The sequence below is a fragment of the Thamnophis sirtalis genome, unplaced genomic scaffold (assembly GCF_051295495.1).
Source record: "Thamnophis sirtalis isolate CommonGarterSnake01/CBP01778 unplaced genomic scaffold, rThaSir2_p1.2 scaffold_12, whole genome shotgun sequence".
NCBI lineage: Eukaryota > Metazoa > Chordata > Lepidosauria > Squamata > Natricidae > Thamnophis > Thamnophis sirtalis.
The window spans coordinates 62672915-62691311 of NW_028261392.1; the positions used below are offsets into that span (position 1 = coordinate 62672915).

Consider the following 18397-nt stretch of genomic DNA (forward strand, 5'->3'; position numbering starts at 1 on the left):
AAAAATGAACTTTCTAAGTGCGATTGTTCAGAAATCATATGAAATCTATCTGCTTGCTAAGTGGGCTTCCCTCGAGCCATATACTTCATTTTTATGTTGTGGGAAGTTATCATCCAGCCCTCTCCCAGAAAAATGAAATCTCCTAGGAAATATTGAAAAGGCAGAATGTTTCTCTGGATGTGAAAAGAAAGAAACATGCTTTAAAAGACAGAATAGCTGCGTGTAGCTTCCTGCCCATCCCCACTGTTAATGGGCCATTAAGAAGGCCAAGCTAGTCCCTTTTACATAATAAAGACTTCTCCACTGCAGCCCCAGGGGTGATGGGAGTAAAGGCATGATAATATTGGCTCTTTACTCAACCGACCACATGGCATCTGAGAACTCAACTAAACCTGGATTGAAAACACAGCCTAGAGAGTTGCCCCTGCATGGCCCCATGGGAGTCTGACAACCAATCAGAATACATTTCTTACACAGGAACAGGAAACAGAGAGGTGGGACTGAACAGGTTATAAAAAGCCTAGCAAGCCCCTCCCTCGGCCCTTCTCTTCTTCTCCACCAACATTGAAGCATGTGATCCCCTTTTCTGTTCAGGGCTCAAGCCATGTGTCCCTGTCCACCATTAAAACCATCTTTCCAAGCAGCCTCCATGTCTCCAGTGTCTTTTTCCCCACTTGGAGCTGAACCCAGAAGGACATTTCTTTCATCAATGTCAATATGATTTACATTGATTCTTGTTCTCCTCTTGTTTCTTGTCCTTTTCTTATGATGCCTTAGCTACTGGCGGAGCTTTGGGAAACCGATTTTCTAAGATGAAGTCGCAAGAGTTCACTTATCGGAGTCATCTGGATGAGATCAACGAAATAGCCAGCAGTGTGAACTCTCTGCGCAATCAGTACCAGAATCAGGTACAAGATGTCCAGAGGCTGATTGAGAAAGCCTACTTGGATTTGGATCAGAGCAAAGCAAAGATAGAAGGCGTGGCAAGTATCTTCCCTTGTTCGATTTTTGGGGGGCCAGTTGTTGTACATGAGATTTAGAAAGAGTGAACATTTTGTAAATCATGGATGGATAACTATGACCAACAGTTTTCATGAAGTCCCTAGCGCTTTAAGAATGTGTTGCCAAAATCCAGTGGCAAAATGGATGTATTTTGATGGAGCTTCTCCCCGCTCCCCAGAGGTGGGTTCCTACAGTTCTGCAGTTCAGCTGTTCAAATCTCACCGGCTCAGGGTTGACTCAGCCTTCCATCCTTCCGAGGTGGGTAAAATGAGGACCCGGATTGTTGTTGGGGGCAATATGCTGACTCTGTAAACCGCTTACAGAGGGCTGAAAGCCTTATGAAGCGGTATATAAGTCTAACTGCTATTCCTACCAGTTCGCACCTATTCGGTAGAACCGGTTCATCAAATTTACCAAACCGGTTAGAAGAGGTTCCACCAGTGGACCTGGAAAGCAGGCCACACCTACAGAAGAGCTTCCAAAATTTTTTGAAACCCACCACTGGTGGGTGTGTAATGTCCCGCAGTTATCTATGCATTAATAATGATCTAGTAATTTTTTCCTTATACATTTTAGGGACCTTTCCTTACATAATTGGTGTTTTCTTTCATACTTTTGGATTTCTAATTTCTGTTTCCGTTACTTGGCAATTGCTAAAACCAATCCCATGTGAAAAAGTATTCAAAGCCCTCTTGATTTTAATTGTCAATTTATTTATTCCTGCACATTGTAATATTTATTCATTTACCTATCTCTTTTTCCACTGTTGTGCAAACACAATTCCAGCAGCTGCTAACATGTGTAAAATTAAATATATATTATACTCCCTTTCAAATAGCCAACTAAATATTTCTGGTTTTAATTCCATATCTTGCTTTACGATTACTTCTAACCACTAACTTCTGAATAGCTACTTGGACCGACCTAAGTACTAATTCGTAATTTCCTATCTGGTCACATGGGTGGCAAGCCACTCCCATCCAGTCACATGGGCAGCAAGCCACTCCCATCCAGTCACATGGGTGGCAAGCCACTCCCACAAAGGAGGCCACACCCACAGAGTAGGTTCCAACAATTTTTGAAACCTACCACTGCCGCTCCCACACACATACACTTTAAGGGTAAGCATTTCTATAAGAATTTTGGGGTGGAAACAAATACAGGAAGCTTCTGGGACAGCAGCCTCCAGCTTTTTGGGCATCAGGGACCAGTTCTATGGAGAGAGGTTTTTTCCATGGACCAGAGGAGGCATGGTTTCATGTGCTGCCTGCATCCTGTTGATGGGGCTTTGCCAGGTTTCATGGCACGGACCAGGGGGGTTGGGGACACCTGTTCTTCGAAGAACCTGCCCAAAATAACTTTGGATAGTCAAATGGGCAGCATTAAAATTAACAAATAAAATGAAAAACTTTCCCCATTCCCACTCTCATTACACCATAAAACCTCCTTCGCTTTGGACTTTGAGGCTGGAAGCATCAAGGCAAGAGATTTACAGAGACGTTTGAGCTTAAGGGCACCGCCATGGAGTAATATATTTGTAGAAAAATGTAAGAGATCTTACAAAATCTGCAATTTTGAGGGATGTTTTAATCCTTGTGGGATTTATGCCATTGAAGACTGCTACTCAGTGTCTGGGGCTGCAGCTAAGGAAACAATTTTTGTTTCTCTTGGAAAAATATTGCCAAGTATAGGTCTTCTGTTCCATGTTTGTGTTCAAGAGATATGGGTCATGATGGAATCACAACTTAATATTACTTTTTCCCTTCCTCAGATTGTTCCATCTTCAGATGCCACTGGAAGTAGTTCGAACAGGTTCTTAATCCTAGCCAACGAAGCCATGAAGTTAGCAAACAGGTGAATCTGCTTCAGATTGACGCACATTGTTTCCGTTACACTGGCTCACTTTAAAAGTATCAACCAAACAACTTGTTAAGGAGTTGTCCACTGTAAAATCTTGAAGCTGTTAGATTAAGAAGTTTTTAAATAATGTCCAGGGACGATGGTGAATTGCTTTGCGTTTTTGCCAATATGGTTCTCCCATATCCTTTGGGCAAGAGAGAAGGATGATAGCTGCCTGTTCTGACCCCCTCCTCCACCCAATAACGAATGCCGAGACAAGCTTAACTGAAATGTACTTTAATAGCAAGAAACCAAAACCTCGGTGGCTGAAAGCCAAGCATAACAAATAGATAAGGACCTTGGCAGCAACTCAGACAAACCTTGGCAGCAATCCAGCCTACCAAGCTAGTTACCAAAGTTCTCCAACTTTTAATCAATGCGTTGACTCCTGCAAAAGGGGCGTGTGCACAAGCAGTCTTTTTATAGTCTGGAGAGGAGCCTAATGACCACCAGCTGAGTGCAATTACCTCCTGTACTTGTGTAACTGTTCCTGATGCCTATTAGCTCTTCGATGCCGGGCATCCAGGAACAACTCACTGCTGGCGTCCGGATCACTCTCCCTTGTCTCCTCCCCACTGCTCCAATGCATGACGTCAGGATCACACTCCCTTGTCTCCTCCCCACTTGTCCAAGGCTCAGGCGCCTCCTGGCGGCCAACCAGCCTCTCTGCGCCCTGCTCGGAGTTGGAACCCTGTCCAGGGTCCTCCACATCCTCCAGAGCCGACTCACAGGGCCCCTCGCTGTCGGAGTCTGGTGGCAGCTCCAACGGCTCCTGCTGGGCCACAACAGCCGCCTATGGATAAGCTTCACTTTCTCACCACCTTGTTTATTTCTTTTTTTTCTCAGTCACCTGCAGCTGGCAGATACCATTGAGGAAGCAGCCAGGGCTGCAGAAGATGCCTCCCAAGAAGCACTGGCACTGCTGCAGGCCTTTGCAAGTGGAGAAGGTATTGGGACAACATCTGTACAAGGGCTGCAGAAAAAGTGAGTCGGTGGGCTTTGTGTGGGGTTACCGTAGGAGATGACCAGGCTGAGCCTGAGGAAGGGGTCAAATGTGTCATCAGTCTCAACTCCCTTCGTGCCCATAAGAGATCTAATTCCAGCTTACCTTGAATTCCATTAGCTCTTACCTACCACCAATTTGCTTTGGTCATTAAAACGTGGCTGTTCCGGCAGGCCTGGGGCTGTTGACCCCAAAATATGGTCCAGCCCCACTTGGAATGGAGTGCACGGTGTGTTTTTAAGTCTATCTTTTCTTTCTTTCTATTCTTTTTGATTTATTTGTATTGTTAGCCGCCCGGAGTCCTGCGGGATTGGGCGGCATACAAATGTTATTAAACTTTGGAACTTTGAAAAGTTCTACTCTGATCTCCAGATATGATGAGCTGCAGCTGCTGACAAAGGACCTGGAGGCTGATGCTAGCCAAGCTGCATCTAACGCTGAAAGGGCCTACAAGGATAGCCAACAGCAGCTTGGCTCCCTGACTCGTTTAACGAAGACTGACACACAGTTTTTTCAGGTAAGTCTTGCACTTGTGATCGATCGTAATTCTTCCAAGAGATTTCCAGTAATCCCTTTGTTTTGCTTCATGCGTTTATTTCTTCAACAAGGGATATCCCGGCAAGGGGAGAGAGAAACTTTGGCTGTATCCACAAGGATGGCTTTGCTGTGCTCTGTGTTAGCAATAGCAGTTAGACTTTATATACCGCTTCATAGGGCTTTCAGCCCTCTCTAAGCGGTTTACAGAGTCAGCATATCGCCCCCAACAATCCGGGTCCTCATTTTACCCACCTCGGAAGGATGGAAGGCTGAGTCAACCTTGAGCCGGTGAGATTAGAACCGTCGAACTGCAGTTTAGCAGTCAACTGAAGTGGCTGCAGTACTGCACTCTAACCACTGCGCCACCTCGGCTGTGTTCTTCTGACAGGACCCCATGTGGCCCACAATGTGACTTTAACACCCACCCAGAGATGGGTCCGTGCAGTGCTGCTTCCTAGGCAACTTAATCCATGACATCCCAAGGGCCACGATAAGTCTCCTTGGTTATAATATCTATGCCCTCTGTAATCAGTGGAACGTCTTGTTTTCAGAAGTTGTGGTGCTCCAACATTTTTAAAAAGAGATTGGACAACCATTTGTCTGAAATGGTATAGGGTTTCCTGCCTGAGTGGGTGGGACTAGAAGATCTCCAAAGTCTCTTCCAACTTTGTTATCTTGTAATGATCATGGGAGACAGGACAAAGAGATATAACCAAGGGAATAGGCAGATAAAAGGCAACTTAACCCTCAGTAGGAATGTGGACAGGGCCAATGGCGCAGAAGAGATCCTCCCAAGTTTCTTGGGCTGTAAAGAGGACCGAGGAAGAAATGTATTTTCAGATTTGCAAGATTCTGTCAATGTGATCTTACAATAAAGTAGAATTAGTTCATCTAATTCATTCATCCCTGTTTGGTCTACTTTGCACAGCTGACACTGCCTAATATTGTGTAGCTGCCCAACACTGTCAACTATTGTTTCACCACTCTTTCAGTTAGCACTTCGGTTACTATATATCCTAACCTATATAATGGTTAACACATCTGCCTAAGATGCAATACAGCACAGGTTCAAATCCCAGTAAGGGTATGGCTAGCTGATGAGAGCTAAATAGCTTGAAATAGATCTATACTAGTCTCCCTTTATTTATTTATCAGCACAAATACAACATATATATGTGTGTGAGGTAATTTAAGGTGGTTCTGACAAGTGTCGCCGGCATGTTCATATCCGGTCACATGGGCAGAAAGCCACTCCCATCCGGTCACATGGGCGGCAAGCCACTCCCACAAAGGAGACCACACCCACAGAATAGGTTCGAACAATTTTTGAAACCCACCACTGGTCTTAAAGACATGGTGTGTGAGAAGAACTGAGAAACCAGGACTTTCCTAGGAGTAGTGGGAAGAGAAATAACCAACCTTGCAGGTTTCAGAAGTACAAAAGCCAAACTAATAATTACTTTTTGGGTTAAGGCCAATCAATTTCAGAGCTTGCCCTATTTGGGTTAACTGATTTCCTTCACTTTCTCCTCTGGTGTTTTAGGAGGAGGCCAGACAGCTCCAGCAGAAAATGGACTCTTTATCTGGCTTCATGGAAACCTACATGGCAGAGTACAAGCAGTTGAAAAGCAACTTAGGGAAGTGGGAGGAAGAGATCAAACTGTTATTGGAAAAAGGACAAAATGACGGACAGGTCAGTGATCAACATAAATATTGTAAGTTTGGGGGTCCATAAAGTATTTGCTCTTTAGCAGAGAACTTTCAACCAAAATTTAAAGCGTGGATTTTTATGACATTATGGCATGTTTATGGTTTGTTCTTCATTTCTATTTGAATATTAAAAAAATATTGACTAAGTTTATGTCACTCTTAGGAATCCCCACTAGAAAGCATGGAGACATCCCCTAAAGTATAATAGAAGTCTGAACCTGGTCTGCAAATAATTGTTGACCTTCTGAGACTTAGGTAAAAGGTCCCTAGTAGGCAAACCCTGTTGTGGCCCAGCAGGAGCCATTGGAGCTGCCACCAGACTCCGACAGCGAGGGGCCCTATGAGTCGGCTCTGGAGGATGTGGAGGACCCTGGACAGGGTTCCGACTCTGAGCAAGGCGCAGAGAGGCTGGTTGGCCACCAGGAGGCGCCTGAGCCTTGGACCAGTGGGGAGGAGACAAGGGAGAGTGAGCCGGACGCCAGCAGTGAGTTGTTCCTGGATGCACGGCACCGAAGAGCTAATAGGCGTCAGGAACAGTTGCGCAAGTACAGGAGGTAATTGCACTCAGCTGATGGTCATTAGGGTCCTCTCCAGACTATAAAAGGACTGCTTGTGCACACGCCCCTTTTGCAGAAGTCAACGCAGGAACTAATGTCGGAGAACATTATTGTGAGCTTGGCAGGCTGGATTGCTGCCACGGCTTATCTGTGCTGGTTTGCTGCCAAGGACCTGTCTGTCTGTTAGTTAAATGCCGTAACTTATCTTTGGCTCGGAGTGTGTGTTGATGTGGGACGAGAGGGTTCAGAACAAACCCTTTATTACATAGTACATAGCATAGGTGTAGAACTGAATTTTCAGGCTGTGCCTTTTCATGCTCGTCTTCCTTTCTGCTTACAGTCCTCAGTTCAATTGTTGTCTCGTGTCAACCTCGCCAAGCAAAAAGCCCAGCAGGCCGTGAATGCTGGTGATTCTGCTTTCAATGATGTTGAGAATCTCTTGAAGAAACTGAGGGGTGAGTTTCACATGGGTCTAAACAAATGGCAAGTTTCTGATGGGCCTTGGGAGGTGTTTCATCTCTGCATCTGCTCGGTGATCTGGTGGGATGACAAAGCTGGTGTAAACTACAGAGGTTATACACTGTATGTGGGGTTTTACATACTTCAAAGGACCTTTTTGGAATCAATTTTATTGTATGTAACAAATGGCTGAGAACGTCATTGAAGGACAGGCTAGAAATAGCTATGATGATCATGTAAAAGCTTAACAAGAAATGGATTCACATCACATGAATGTGATGTGAATCCACGGCTCTCAAGAAAAAAAGCTGCTCAATTCTTTACATTCTTTAACGTGATGTTTATTTCAATCAGTTATTGGATTCTTTTTAAAAAGTTTGGTGTGTGTGAGTGTGTGTGTAAGGCAGAGGGGGGTTCCTACCAGTTCGCACCAGTTCGGTAGAACCGGTTCGTCAAATCTACCGAACCGGTTAGAAGAAGTTTCATCAGTGGACCCGGAAAGCAGGCCACACCTACAGGAGAGGTTCCAAAATTTTTTGAAACCTACCACACACACACACACACACACACACATACACACACACACAGAGAGAGAGAGAGACAGACAGACTCACACAGAGAGAGAAAGAGAAAGAAAGGAAGAAAGGAAGAAGGAAAAAAAGAAAAAAGAAAGAAAAAGTGAGAGAGAGATGAAAGAAAAAAAGGAAAAAGGGACAGAGAGACAAAAGGAAGGAGAGAGAGAGAGAGAGAGAGAACACATGGCCGGCAAGCCACTACCACCAGGTCACATGGCTGACAAGCCACTCCCACAAAGGAGGCCACACCCACAGAGTAGGTTCGAAATTTTCTTGAAACCCACCACTGGTGTAAGGAAAACATAACATAATTGTATAGATAGAGAAATTTGGTTAGAGCCACGAAGATGGTCCCAAAGGTGCTTTTTTCAAAAGGCAACTGGACTTTTGTTTTTTGTTTTTGCTTGAAGAAGTTTCACTTCTCATCCAAGAAGCTTCTTCACTTCTTCAGTTGAATGAAGAAGCTTCTTGGATGAGAAGTGATATGTATTCAAAGCCCAGTTGCCTAATGAAAAAGCACTTTTGGGACAATCATGACTTGGGTGATGGAGAATCTATAGCAATAGCAATAGCAGTTAGACTTATATACCACTTCATAGGGCTTTCAGCCCTCTCTAAGCGGTTTACAGTGACTGGGTGAGCGTGGCCAACTTGTAAAATGTGGTGAAACTCACTTAACAACTTCTTGCTTAGCAACCAAAATGTTGGCTCAGGAACTCTGGCATTTGAAGCGCGCAAGTCTTAAAGCTGTCAGGTTACAAGACCCTTGCACCCCTAACCCTTTAGAAAAAAAAACCCAGGGGTGTTCAAACTTGACAGCTTTAAGACTTGTGGACTTCAACTCCCAGAATTCCTCCTCTCGCTCTTCATCTTGATGATGTGGGGAGAGGGGAGGGAGCTGGAACCGGTTCTAAACGGCACTGTAGATTTGTGGAACCTCTTCTATAGAAGAGGTTAGAACTGGCAGGAACCCACCCCTGGCTCTAGCTCAGAAGACTAAACCTCTCTTGTCCTGGTGACTGATCCAGATTGGATCCTGCTTCCTAATCAAATTTTTAGGGCTGGATTTTTTGGATTAAATTTTATAGTTGATGGTTTATGATCACCTTTGGCAAGTTGTCCTGAGAATTCACTGCAGGGTACAAATCAAATTAATGAATATCCAGAGTTAGAGGGTGGGAAATTTTAGCCCTGCGCTTGATATTCAGATTCTAAACTTGCAACGTCACAACATCTGGCTCCAGTTCTCTCCATGACGTCCACCTTATTCTATATCTCCTACAATTTTCCTCCTTAGCCTACCCAAACTTTTACTCTCAGAGTATTAGAAAGTGATAATTCAAGAAAGCTGAGACACACAAAAAAAGATAACTTACTCTGTCCGTTTGGGGTTTTGTAACATTTATTTTTATTTTCTCCACCTTCTGTTTATAGATTTTAATTTTCAAGTAGGTGACAAGCAAAAGGAAGCCTTGAATGCTCTACAAAGATTACCGTTCATCATCAACAAAGTTGCAAGCGCCCGCGAAAAACTGAGGCGTGTAGAAGCTACCTTGGGCAAAGCTGTTAACGAAGCAGAGTCAGCCAGGAGAATGTCTGGCGAAGCAAGGGAGATTGCTGGGAATATTGATCAGGTACAGAGGAGTTGAGTTGAGTTGAGTTTATTGGTCTTGTATGCCGCCCACTCCCGAAGGACTCCGGGCGGCTTACGATAAACAAGGGAAGGGGATAAATAAACAAAACAACACTTTAAAATACGCAACATTCACAGTTACCGTGGGGCTGGATATTTCACAAGCCCCCCGGCCTGCTGGAGCAGCCAGGACTTGGTGGCTTTGCGGAAGGCCGGGAGGGTGGTAAGGGTCCGAATCTCCACAAGGAGGTCATTCCAGAGGGCTGGAGCTACAACAGAGAAGGCTCTCCCCCGGGGAGTGGAGTGGAAGAGAGTGTTAGGGTTAGAAATCTGGATATGGAAGAACTAGTGAGCTCGAGGATGGATGACAATTTGATTTGCTTTCATTTGACTTTATATCCTTGAAGGTTTAGGTTGACTAGCATGATGCCCTTCAAAACTTCAGCAACTATAGAAAGTTCTTAGCATTTGGATACAACTTCAGATGATTCAGAAATCTGTCACAGATGCTTTCATGTATTCAACTCTTAAAAGAAACCTGTTAGAGGTCAGAAAAATCGAGAGTCAATTTGATCTAGAGCTGTGATAGTAATAGCAATAGCAGTTAGACTTATATACCACTTCATAGGGCTTTCAGCCCTCTCTAAGTGGTTTACAGAGTCAGCATATCGCCCCCACAGTCTGGGTCCTCATTTCACCCACCTCGGAAGGATGGAAGGCTGAGTCAACCTTGAGCCGGTGAGATTAGAACCGCTGAACTGCAGATAACAGTCAGCTGAAGTGGCCTGCAGTACTGCACCCTAACCACTGCGCCACCTCGGCTCTGTGTTGGATCTGTTCACAATCTTCAGATATTTGTAAAAATAATAAAGGTAGGGAACACACATATAAATAATCATCTCACATTGTGGATGGACAATTGAAACTGGGAAATATTACTTTGTCAGAGACCACTGGGCATATTCTGGCAAAATTAGATTTACATCAAAGACTTCCCATCTCTCATTTGATTTGCTTACCTGTTCTGACCCCCCCCCTCGTCCTACATCAAAGCACGCCGAGACAAAGATACTTCAAGGACTTTATTAACAGACAGACAGGACCTTGGCAGCAATCCAGCACAGACAAGACATGGCAGCAATCCAGCCCAGACTAACCTTGGCAGCAATCCAGCCTGCCAAGCTAGCCCCCAAAGTTCTCCCACTTTAGTGCATATGTTGACTCCTACAAAAGGGGTGTGTGCATAATCATTCCTTTTATAGTCTTGAGAGGAGCCTAATTACCACCAGCTGAGTGCAATTATCTCCTGTAACTGCTCAAACTGTTCCTTCCGCCTATTAGCTCTTGGGTGCCGGGCATCCAGGAACAACTCCCTTGGCTCCTCCCCACTGCTCCAATGCATGACGTCCGGATCACCCTCCCTTGTCTCCTCCCCACTGGTCCAAGGCTCAGGCGCCTCCTGGTGGCCAACCAGCCTCTCTGCGCCCTGCTCGGAGTCGGAACCCTGTCCAGGGTCCTCCACATCCTCCAGAGCCGACTCATAGGGCCCCTCGCTGTTGGAGTCTGGTGGCAGCTCCAACAGCTCCTACTGGGCCACAACACTTACCATTATTGTTATAGCAGCTTTCACCTTATCCATAGATGGGATAGAAGTATTTGGCAGGAACTGGAGTGATCAACTGATTCAGTCTATCTCCCTCTCCCAGGGCTTTAATGGGAAAAAATGGAGGGAGAGAAAGAGAAGGAGAGGAGGGAGGAAGAGAGAAAAAGAGAAGGTGAGAGGGTAGGAAGGAGAAGAGTAGGAGTAGGGGAGAAGTAAGGGAAGGAAGAAGGGGAAGGAGAAGAGGAAGAAAGGAAGTAGAGAAGGAAGGGAGGGAGAAAAGAAAAGAAAGAGAAAAAATAAGGTGGTGTCATAGCAGGTGTGAAGGATGGTAAACAATACATTCCAAATTATACTTTATAACCTTTTAAATGGAATAATAATAACATAAGAATGGCAAAGAAAAAGAATAACTATGTGAATGCATACCTATAACTGTATGTAAAAGAATAAATGACAGTAAAAATATAAAGCACAATATAGATAAATAATACTTGATCATAAGTAGCTAAGTATAAATAAATAAAGAAATGTACATAAAAATGGATAACGAATAAGGAGGTTATGAACGCAAGATAGAAATGTATAGAAAGAAAAACACTAACTGCAAAGAAACCGATTCGGAACTGCTGTATGATATACGATGGAACTTATTGTTCCTATGTTGTTTTTAAGTTATATGGTTATTTTTGTTAATGTGTTTATGTGTTCTGTTGATGTGCTCATGTGTATAAAATAAAAATTCAAAAACAAAATGGGAAAAAATGAAGAAGGAGCACTACGTATGGAGTTTTGGACTTCTACATAAATGTGGGGTGTAAAACTGTAAAATAAAAGAGGTATGTGATAGAACCGTTGTTTTGGGGATTTTGGGGAGGGGGTGTTAGTGTCTCAGATTTGTCGGATTGCTTGAAAATTTTTACAATTGCTTAATCCTTCTGCGTATCAAGCCACCAATTTTTTTTGTTCAAATATCCATCAGAATATGGATTCTGAACAGCCGAGGTGGCGCAGTGGTTAAATGCAGCACTGCAGGCTACTTCAGCTGACTGCAGTTCGGCTGTTCAAATCTCACCGGCTCAAGGTTGACTCAGCCTTCCATCCTTCCGAGGTGGGTAAAATGAGGACCCGGATTGTTGTTGGGGGCGATATGCTGACTCTGTAAACCGCTTAGAGAGGGCTGAAAGCCCTATGAAGCGGTATATAAGTCTAACTGCTATTGCTATATATAAAAAAAAAATATATCCTCTGTTGATTTTCTTATATTTTCCCCCCTTGTATTTGCATTTCCAGGAGATAGGAAGGCTAGCCTTTGAAGCAAACCGGACAGCAGATGGGGTCCTTGTCTTGGAGAGTGGGATCATGTCTCTGAAGCACGAGGTCAATCTCGTGGGGAAAGAACTACAAGAAAAGGCAAAGGCGCTTGATATGGACGCCTCCATGGCTCAAGGCGTAAGTTTCCAACTCTGCCTTTTTGAGAATGGAGTGCTTTGAAGAAACTTCTGTTTCTGTTAGAAATCCTACTTAAGATAATCCTACTGCTGATATTCCTCCAGATAACTGAGGCGTCCCAGAGAGCCAAAACCAATGCTGCCAGTACTGGAAATGCTGTCCAAGACACACTCAGATTCCTAGAAGATGTTTCGCGCATGATAGGTAAGCAGCAAAGTGGTTTCCACTCATGGCTAAAGCATAATTTGGTTTTGTTAGTGGATGATTCAAGAAAAGTCAATCGGGTTAAGTCAATGATAACAGGAAACAACAAACGTGTTGATCATTGAGAGCCGAGGTGGCGCAGTGGTTAGGGTGCAGTACTGCAGGCCACTTCAGCTGACTGTTATCTGCAGTTCGGCGGTTCAAATCTCACCGGCTCAAGGTTGACTCAGCCTTCCATCCTTCCGAGGTGGGTGAAATGAGGACCCAGACTGTGGGGGCGATATGCTGACTCTGTAAACCGCTTAGAGAGGGCTGAAAGCCCTATGAAGCGGTATATAAGTCTAACTGCTATTGCTATTGCCATATTGAACACGAGGGCAAATAATTTCATCATCGTTTGAATTCTTACAATATTCTATCAAAGTATTCAATGTGTATTCTTCATTTACTGTATTTGGGCTATTTCACAAAAGTAACCCTATTGAGGTACCAATCCAATGATAGAGAATATATATAATATTATGCCTGCATTTAATAAAAAGCAGTTGAAATCTTCACTTCATTTTTTTTTAGCTTCACCTAACATATTCACTTAAAATTTAAAAGCCAGTTTAGCAAATTTATCACTCAGATAAATTTTATAGATGACAACCAGCAGTTTGAATTTTACCCAAAAGCCTAACTTTTCACAGAGCTGAGGTGGCGCAGTGGGTAGAGTGCAGTACTGCAGGCCACTTCAGCTGACTGCTATCTGCAGTTCAGTGGTTCAAATCTCACCGGCTCAAGGTTGACTCAGCCTTCCATCCTTCCGAGGTGGGTGAAATGAGGACCCAGACTGTGGGGGCGATATGCTGACTCTGAAAACCACTTACAGAGGGCTGAAAGCCCTATGAAGTGGTATATAAGTCTAACTGCTATTGCTATTGCTATTTTATCTATGCACCCTGGAGTGGGTGGCATCTTAATTAGGGCTTATTTGTGAGGTAGGGCTTATATTGGGTGCATGTGAAAATATCAAGCTAGGACTTACTTTTGGAGTAGATTGTATTTTCAGGAAAACATAGTTTAATTCAGTGGTAGGTTTCAAAAATTGTTCGAACCTACTCTGTGGGTGTGGCCTCCTTTGTGGGAGTGGCTTGCTGTCCATGTGACCGGATATGAAGATGCCAACGACACTTGTCAGAACCACCTTAAATTACCTCACACACAGCACTGGCATGCATAAGAATAGGATGTAAACTTGTTTTTTAAAAGGCATCTTTGGTTTGCGTTAAAACAACTTCAACCCACGCAATGTTCTGATTGCACCACAAACGCAGTAGTCACCCTTACCTTTCACAGAGGCACTGAGTTTTATAAATATGAGCATGATAGTGTAGAATAATCATATCCAAGGACCAGTGGTGGGTTTCAAAAAATTTTGGAACCTCTTCTGTAGGTGTGGCCTGCTTTCCGGGTCCACTGGTGGAACCTCTTCTAACCGGTTCGGTAGATTTGACGAACCGGTTCTACCAAATAGGTGCGAACTGGTAGGAACCCACCTCTGGTTTTATTACTGCTGTCTTAGTCCCATAACCAGATCTTAAATCATATTGGAAAGGGTCTAGGTTATCTGCCTTTCTCAAGGATATGTTCGTCATAAACCTTGTCATTTCCCAGAGGAATCTCAGAAAAAAACTGCCCATTGGCTAACGACTTCAGTGGCTTTGATTCTTGGAGGATGAGGCAGCTACGTATGCAGGAGTTTGGAATTATGGGTTTAGCAGAACATTTTCTTCTGTTACTCTTTTGCTAGGACAACTAGAGGATGTGGACGATCAAAGTGTGAACAAGCTTGAAACTGATCTTGGCAACGCCAGAACAAGAAACAATCAGTTGAAAAAAATGTTGGCGCAACTGGAGGAAACAACCGGCCGGCAGAAGCTTCGAGTCCAGACACTGGATAGTACCATTACTGAGATCCTTGCAGATATCAAGAACTTGGAGGTGATTCGGGATACGCTTCCTCCAAATTGTTACAATGTACAAGCCATTGAGAGACCTTGATAGACCTTGGTGGGAAAGCAGACCTTTCACCAACCCCATTTACCAAGCCATGGACAAACATCAGGCTTAGACAAATGATTTTGGTGTGAGATGAAGAGATGCCTGCCTTACAAGAATGGCGGCTTGTGACTCCACCGAACAAGTCCCCTTGGAAGGTCTGTTCATCCGGTTGGGAGGGCAATTTCCTTACTCTGCCTTCCGAGGCAACAGCTACCTTTCAGCGGCAGCACAATTTGAAGGGAATGTCAATCAAGCCCCCACACTCAAGGGGGAAACAAACTTTTGACATGACAAGAGAAGCCAGCCGTAAAGAACACAGTGTGGAAGAGGCTGGATAGGTAGGATATGTATCTTCCAATATATAAAATCCTATGTAGTTTTCTGGTTTCACCTGACGGTGCTATCTTAGAAGGTTCATCTACCCCATGAGTCTCCGCTTTATTTAGCCCTTGATCTTCCTTTCTTCAATTGTGATTCCGCAGAAGAAAATAGATGTTGCTGCACCCTGCTAAATTTATTCTGCTCTATTATCAAAATTCTAGGCAATGAATAATTAACTTTTCCACTAAGCGTCCTAGAAATACCTTTTCTTTTCAAAAAACAATTTCCCCCACTGCCAAGCTCACAATACTGTTCTCCAACATTAGTTAATGCGTTGACTTCTGCAAAAAGGGGCGTGTGCACAAGCATTCCTTTTATAGTCTGGCGAGGAGCCTAATGACCACCAGCTGAGTGCAATAACCTCCTGTAACTGCGTAATTGTTCCTTACGCCTATTAGCTCTCCGGTGCCGGGCATTTAGGAACAACTCCCTTGGCTCCTCCCCACTGCTGACGTCCAGATCACTCTCCCTTGTCTCCTCCCCACTGGTCCAAGGCTCAGGCGCCTCCTGGTGGCCAACCAGCCTCTCTGCGCCCTGCTTGGAGTCCGAACCCTGTCCAGGGTCCTCCACATCCTCCAAAGCCGACTCATAAGGGCCCCTCGCTGTCGGAGTCTGGTGGCAGCTCCAACGGCTCCTGCTGGGCCACAACAGTAATCCGTTTACTCTCTCAGACAACCTTAGTTAGAACAAATGATTCAATAAAACCCAACAGGAAGAAACCTTACAGACTTTAATCTTTTTACTGGTAACCTCATTCAGGTATTTTGGACACTCCTTTGCAAACAATTATATCTGGGCCCCTACTGCAAGGTATGTAAAGTACTATTCAGCTACACCACAGGTGTCAAACTTGCAGCGTCATGTTGTCGTCACGTGACATTTTCCTCATGCGTGGAGCTGGGGTGGGTGTGGCCTGTGCATGACACGCCTGGCCTACAGGCAACCAGTTTGACACTCCTGTCTACACCAATGAAATCTATCCCCCACCATTAATTTGGGGGGGGGGGTCGGTCACAGTCTCTGAGTCTAGGGGTACAGTACTCCCAACAAATTTGTTCTTACAGGAAAAATTGAAATGGAAAGACCACGTAAAAGCAAGGTATCTATTTGTTCCATAAAAATATAAATTATGCCATTATGTAAGGGTTTAATTTGAGAGATTTCGGAAAAAAACAATATGTTTACGATGTATTGCTTTCTAACAGGATTCTGCTTCTACACAAAATGCTGCAATTGTGTTCAGCGTAGGATGTTTTTACAGCTGAACACTATCTCTACCGCAGTTTGTTTTTAATCTTTTGTAAGGACAGAAGAAACCTTTTGTCATACTGCAAACAGAAAATATGCTCCCAAATTTCCTAATATCAAAGCGACATTAAAAGCCCACAAAAATTTAATTCGCGTAATTTTATTTCTGATATCTTTTTTAAACATTTTTTTTTCCCAATTTCAGCATTGCCTTGGTGATCTCGTGACCATTTTAGCAATAATGATCGAACTCCAGCATATTACATCAGCGTAAAACTGACATTTTTCAAATCTTTTTTTTCCTTTTAACATTTTTTTTTTTTAAACAAAGCAAAAGTTTTAGTTTTAAAAGGGCAGGTTCTGTAACGACAAAGAATTTTCCTTCCTTCCCTGCGTAGCTAAAAATCCATATTTTGTCTCAAGGTAAATCAAGTCTGATAGTCAAATCTCCAACTTTTGCCAAAGCAATCCCACTCCGGCATGCTCCAAATCACAACTTTTAAGAGGTATGGACTTCAGCTCCTGGAAGCCTGGGGAATGCTGGGAGTTGAAGTCCACACCTCCACAATTGCTAAAGTTGGAAACATTGCTCCAAATGGATGCTACACTTGCTCCCCTCTCCCCCCCCACAACTATAAGCATAACTGAGAATATGAAGGCAAAGAGTACGGTAGTAAGACTTTATATACATCATCTGTATCACAATGCTACGTTTCTAAGGCATGCTGTCCTAAACTGGATGAAATTGGAAAGTGGCCCCAATTACCCATCTTTTTTTTTGTTCAGAGAAACGGAGAGATCATCCTGTTATTTCCTTACTTGTTTGTGTGTCCAACCAAAATTGTCCTTTACGCCTTTTGGGAAGGCTAGGTTTACACACACACAGAGACAGAATCACACATGCGCGCACACAGGGTTGACTATGGGGTTGGTGGGCGTTGAAACTTGCAGCTTGGCATTAAAACCAACAGTGGATTGCAGCAGGAAGTGAATGAGAAAGTGCTTTAGAAGTTGTAGCTGATATGAGACATATCTCACAGGACAGCAGGAGGGCAATTTATCTAGTAATGTAGGCTATCGAAGCCTTCTCTGAGTAGAAAAATTCTTATCAAAGACACTGTCTCTTATACATCGGCCTATGCTAGCAGTGAGCACCCAGGAGTACTCAATGCTTTGGATGCTACGGTGAACGATGAGGATGGGCCTCATCAAGACACCTCTGTCCTCAGCTGTTCTGTCTGGTTTCTAAGTGCTTGTTTGGATGGCAGCTGGTTCTCATAAACAACAGCTCACATCTGAGATTGTGCGCACAAGGAATTCAGAAGGACATTTGCCATTCCTTGTTTGCTCACATTTCACAGGGAAATCCACATGACATTACCAGCCATCTGGTATTTTTATTTCCCCCCAGTGCTACTTCTGCAGCCTTCTTATTTATATATAAAAAAACAACATTTGTGAGAATAAAAGAGTAGCATGATAGCCACAGATGTAAATGCTGATCGTGATAGTCCAACTTTTTTAGGGTACGGTTTAGATTGCAGGCACTGACATTAATTCTTGCAATGGGCATTAATTTAGAAACCCATTCCTCCACCCCCCCCACATCAATCTTAGTACTAAAGTGCGTCCCTGGCTATATAGTTTGTTTTTTAAAAAAAGAGAGAGAAACGACATAAATAGAAGAGTATTAAAACACGGTAACACTTCAACTTTGTTTTCTTTTCTTAAAAAAAAAATCCCCCATCTTTCTGGTTTCTTTTTTTTAAAAACCAGTTCCGTCCTTCCTAATTAAATACTTCTAACTTTGCAGTCTGAAACAGGCAAACTCGTTTCAAATGAATAAACACACAGCACAAAATAAACAGGTTATTATTATTATTATTATTTCATAAAAAGGATCGTCACTAAGGTTCCTCCCCATCGCTGAACTGGATCCTCCTGCTCTGTGTGATACACCGCCAGTAGCGTAGAAACCCCCCCAGCTGTTTTCCTCATTGTGAAGCTGCCTTGGTTCACCGACAAATGCGCGCTCGACAAAACCGCGGAGACAAAACCGCGGCGAGAAAACAGCGAGGATGAAATCGCGCC

At 43.7% G+C, this 18397-nt stretch overlaps 1 protein-coding gene across 1 annotated transcript in view; it reads left to right on the plus strand.

Moving 5' to 3' along the window:
- LAMC2 (laminin subunit gamma 2) overlaps positions 1 to 15570 on the plus strand; it is a 69186-nt gene extending 53616 nt beyond the window's left edge. The window contains exons 14-23 of the mRNA XM_087726965.1: positions 778 to 983; positions 2774 to 2856; positions 3748 to 3885; positions 4277 to 4421; positions 5985 to 6134; positions 7049 to 7163; positions 9177 to 9376; positions 12269 to 12427; positions 12532 to 12631; positions 14427 to 15570. Of these exons, the coding sequence (XP_087583091.1) occupies positions 778 to 983; positions 2774 to 2856; positions 3748 to 3885; positions 4277 to 4421; positions 5985 to 6134; positions 7049 to 7163; positions 9177 to 9376; positions 12269 to 12427; positions 12532 to 12631; positions 14427 to 14677 (1547 nt within the window). The 3' untranslated portion in view covers positions 14678 to 15570. The remainder of the gene's footprint in view (positions 1 to 777; positions 984 to 2773; positions 2857 to 3747; positions 3886 to 4276; positions 4422 to 5984; positions 6135 to 7048; positions 7164 to 9176; positions 9377 to 12268; positions 12428 to 12531; positions 12632 to 14426) is intronic.
- The last annotated feature ends 2827 nt before the right edge of the window (positions 15571 to 18397 follow it).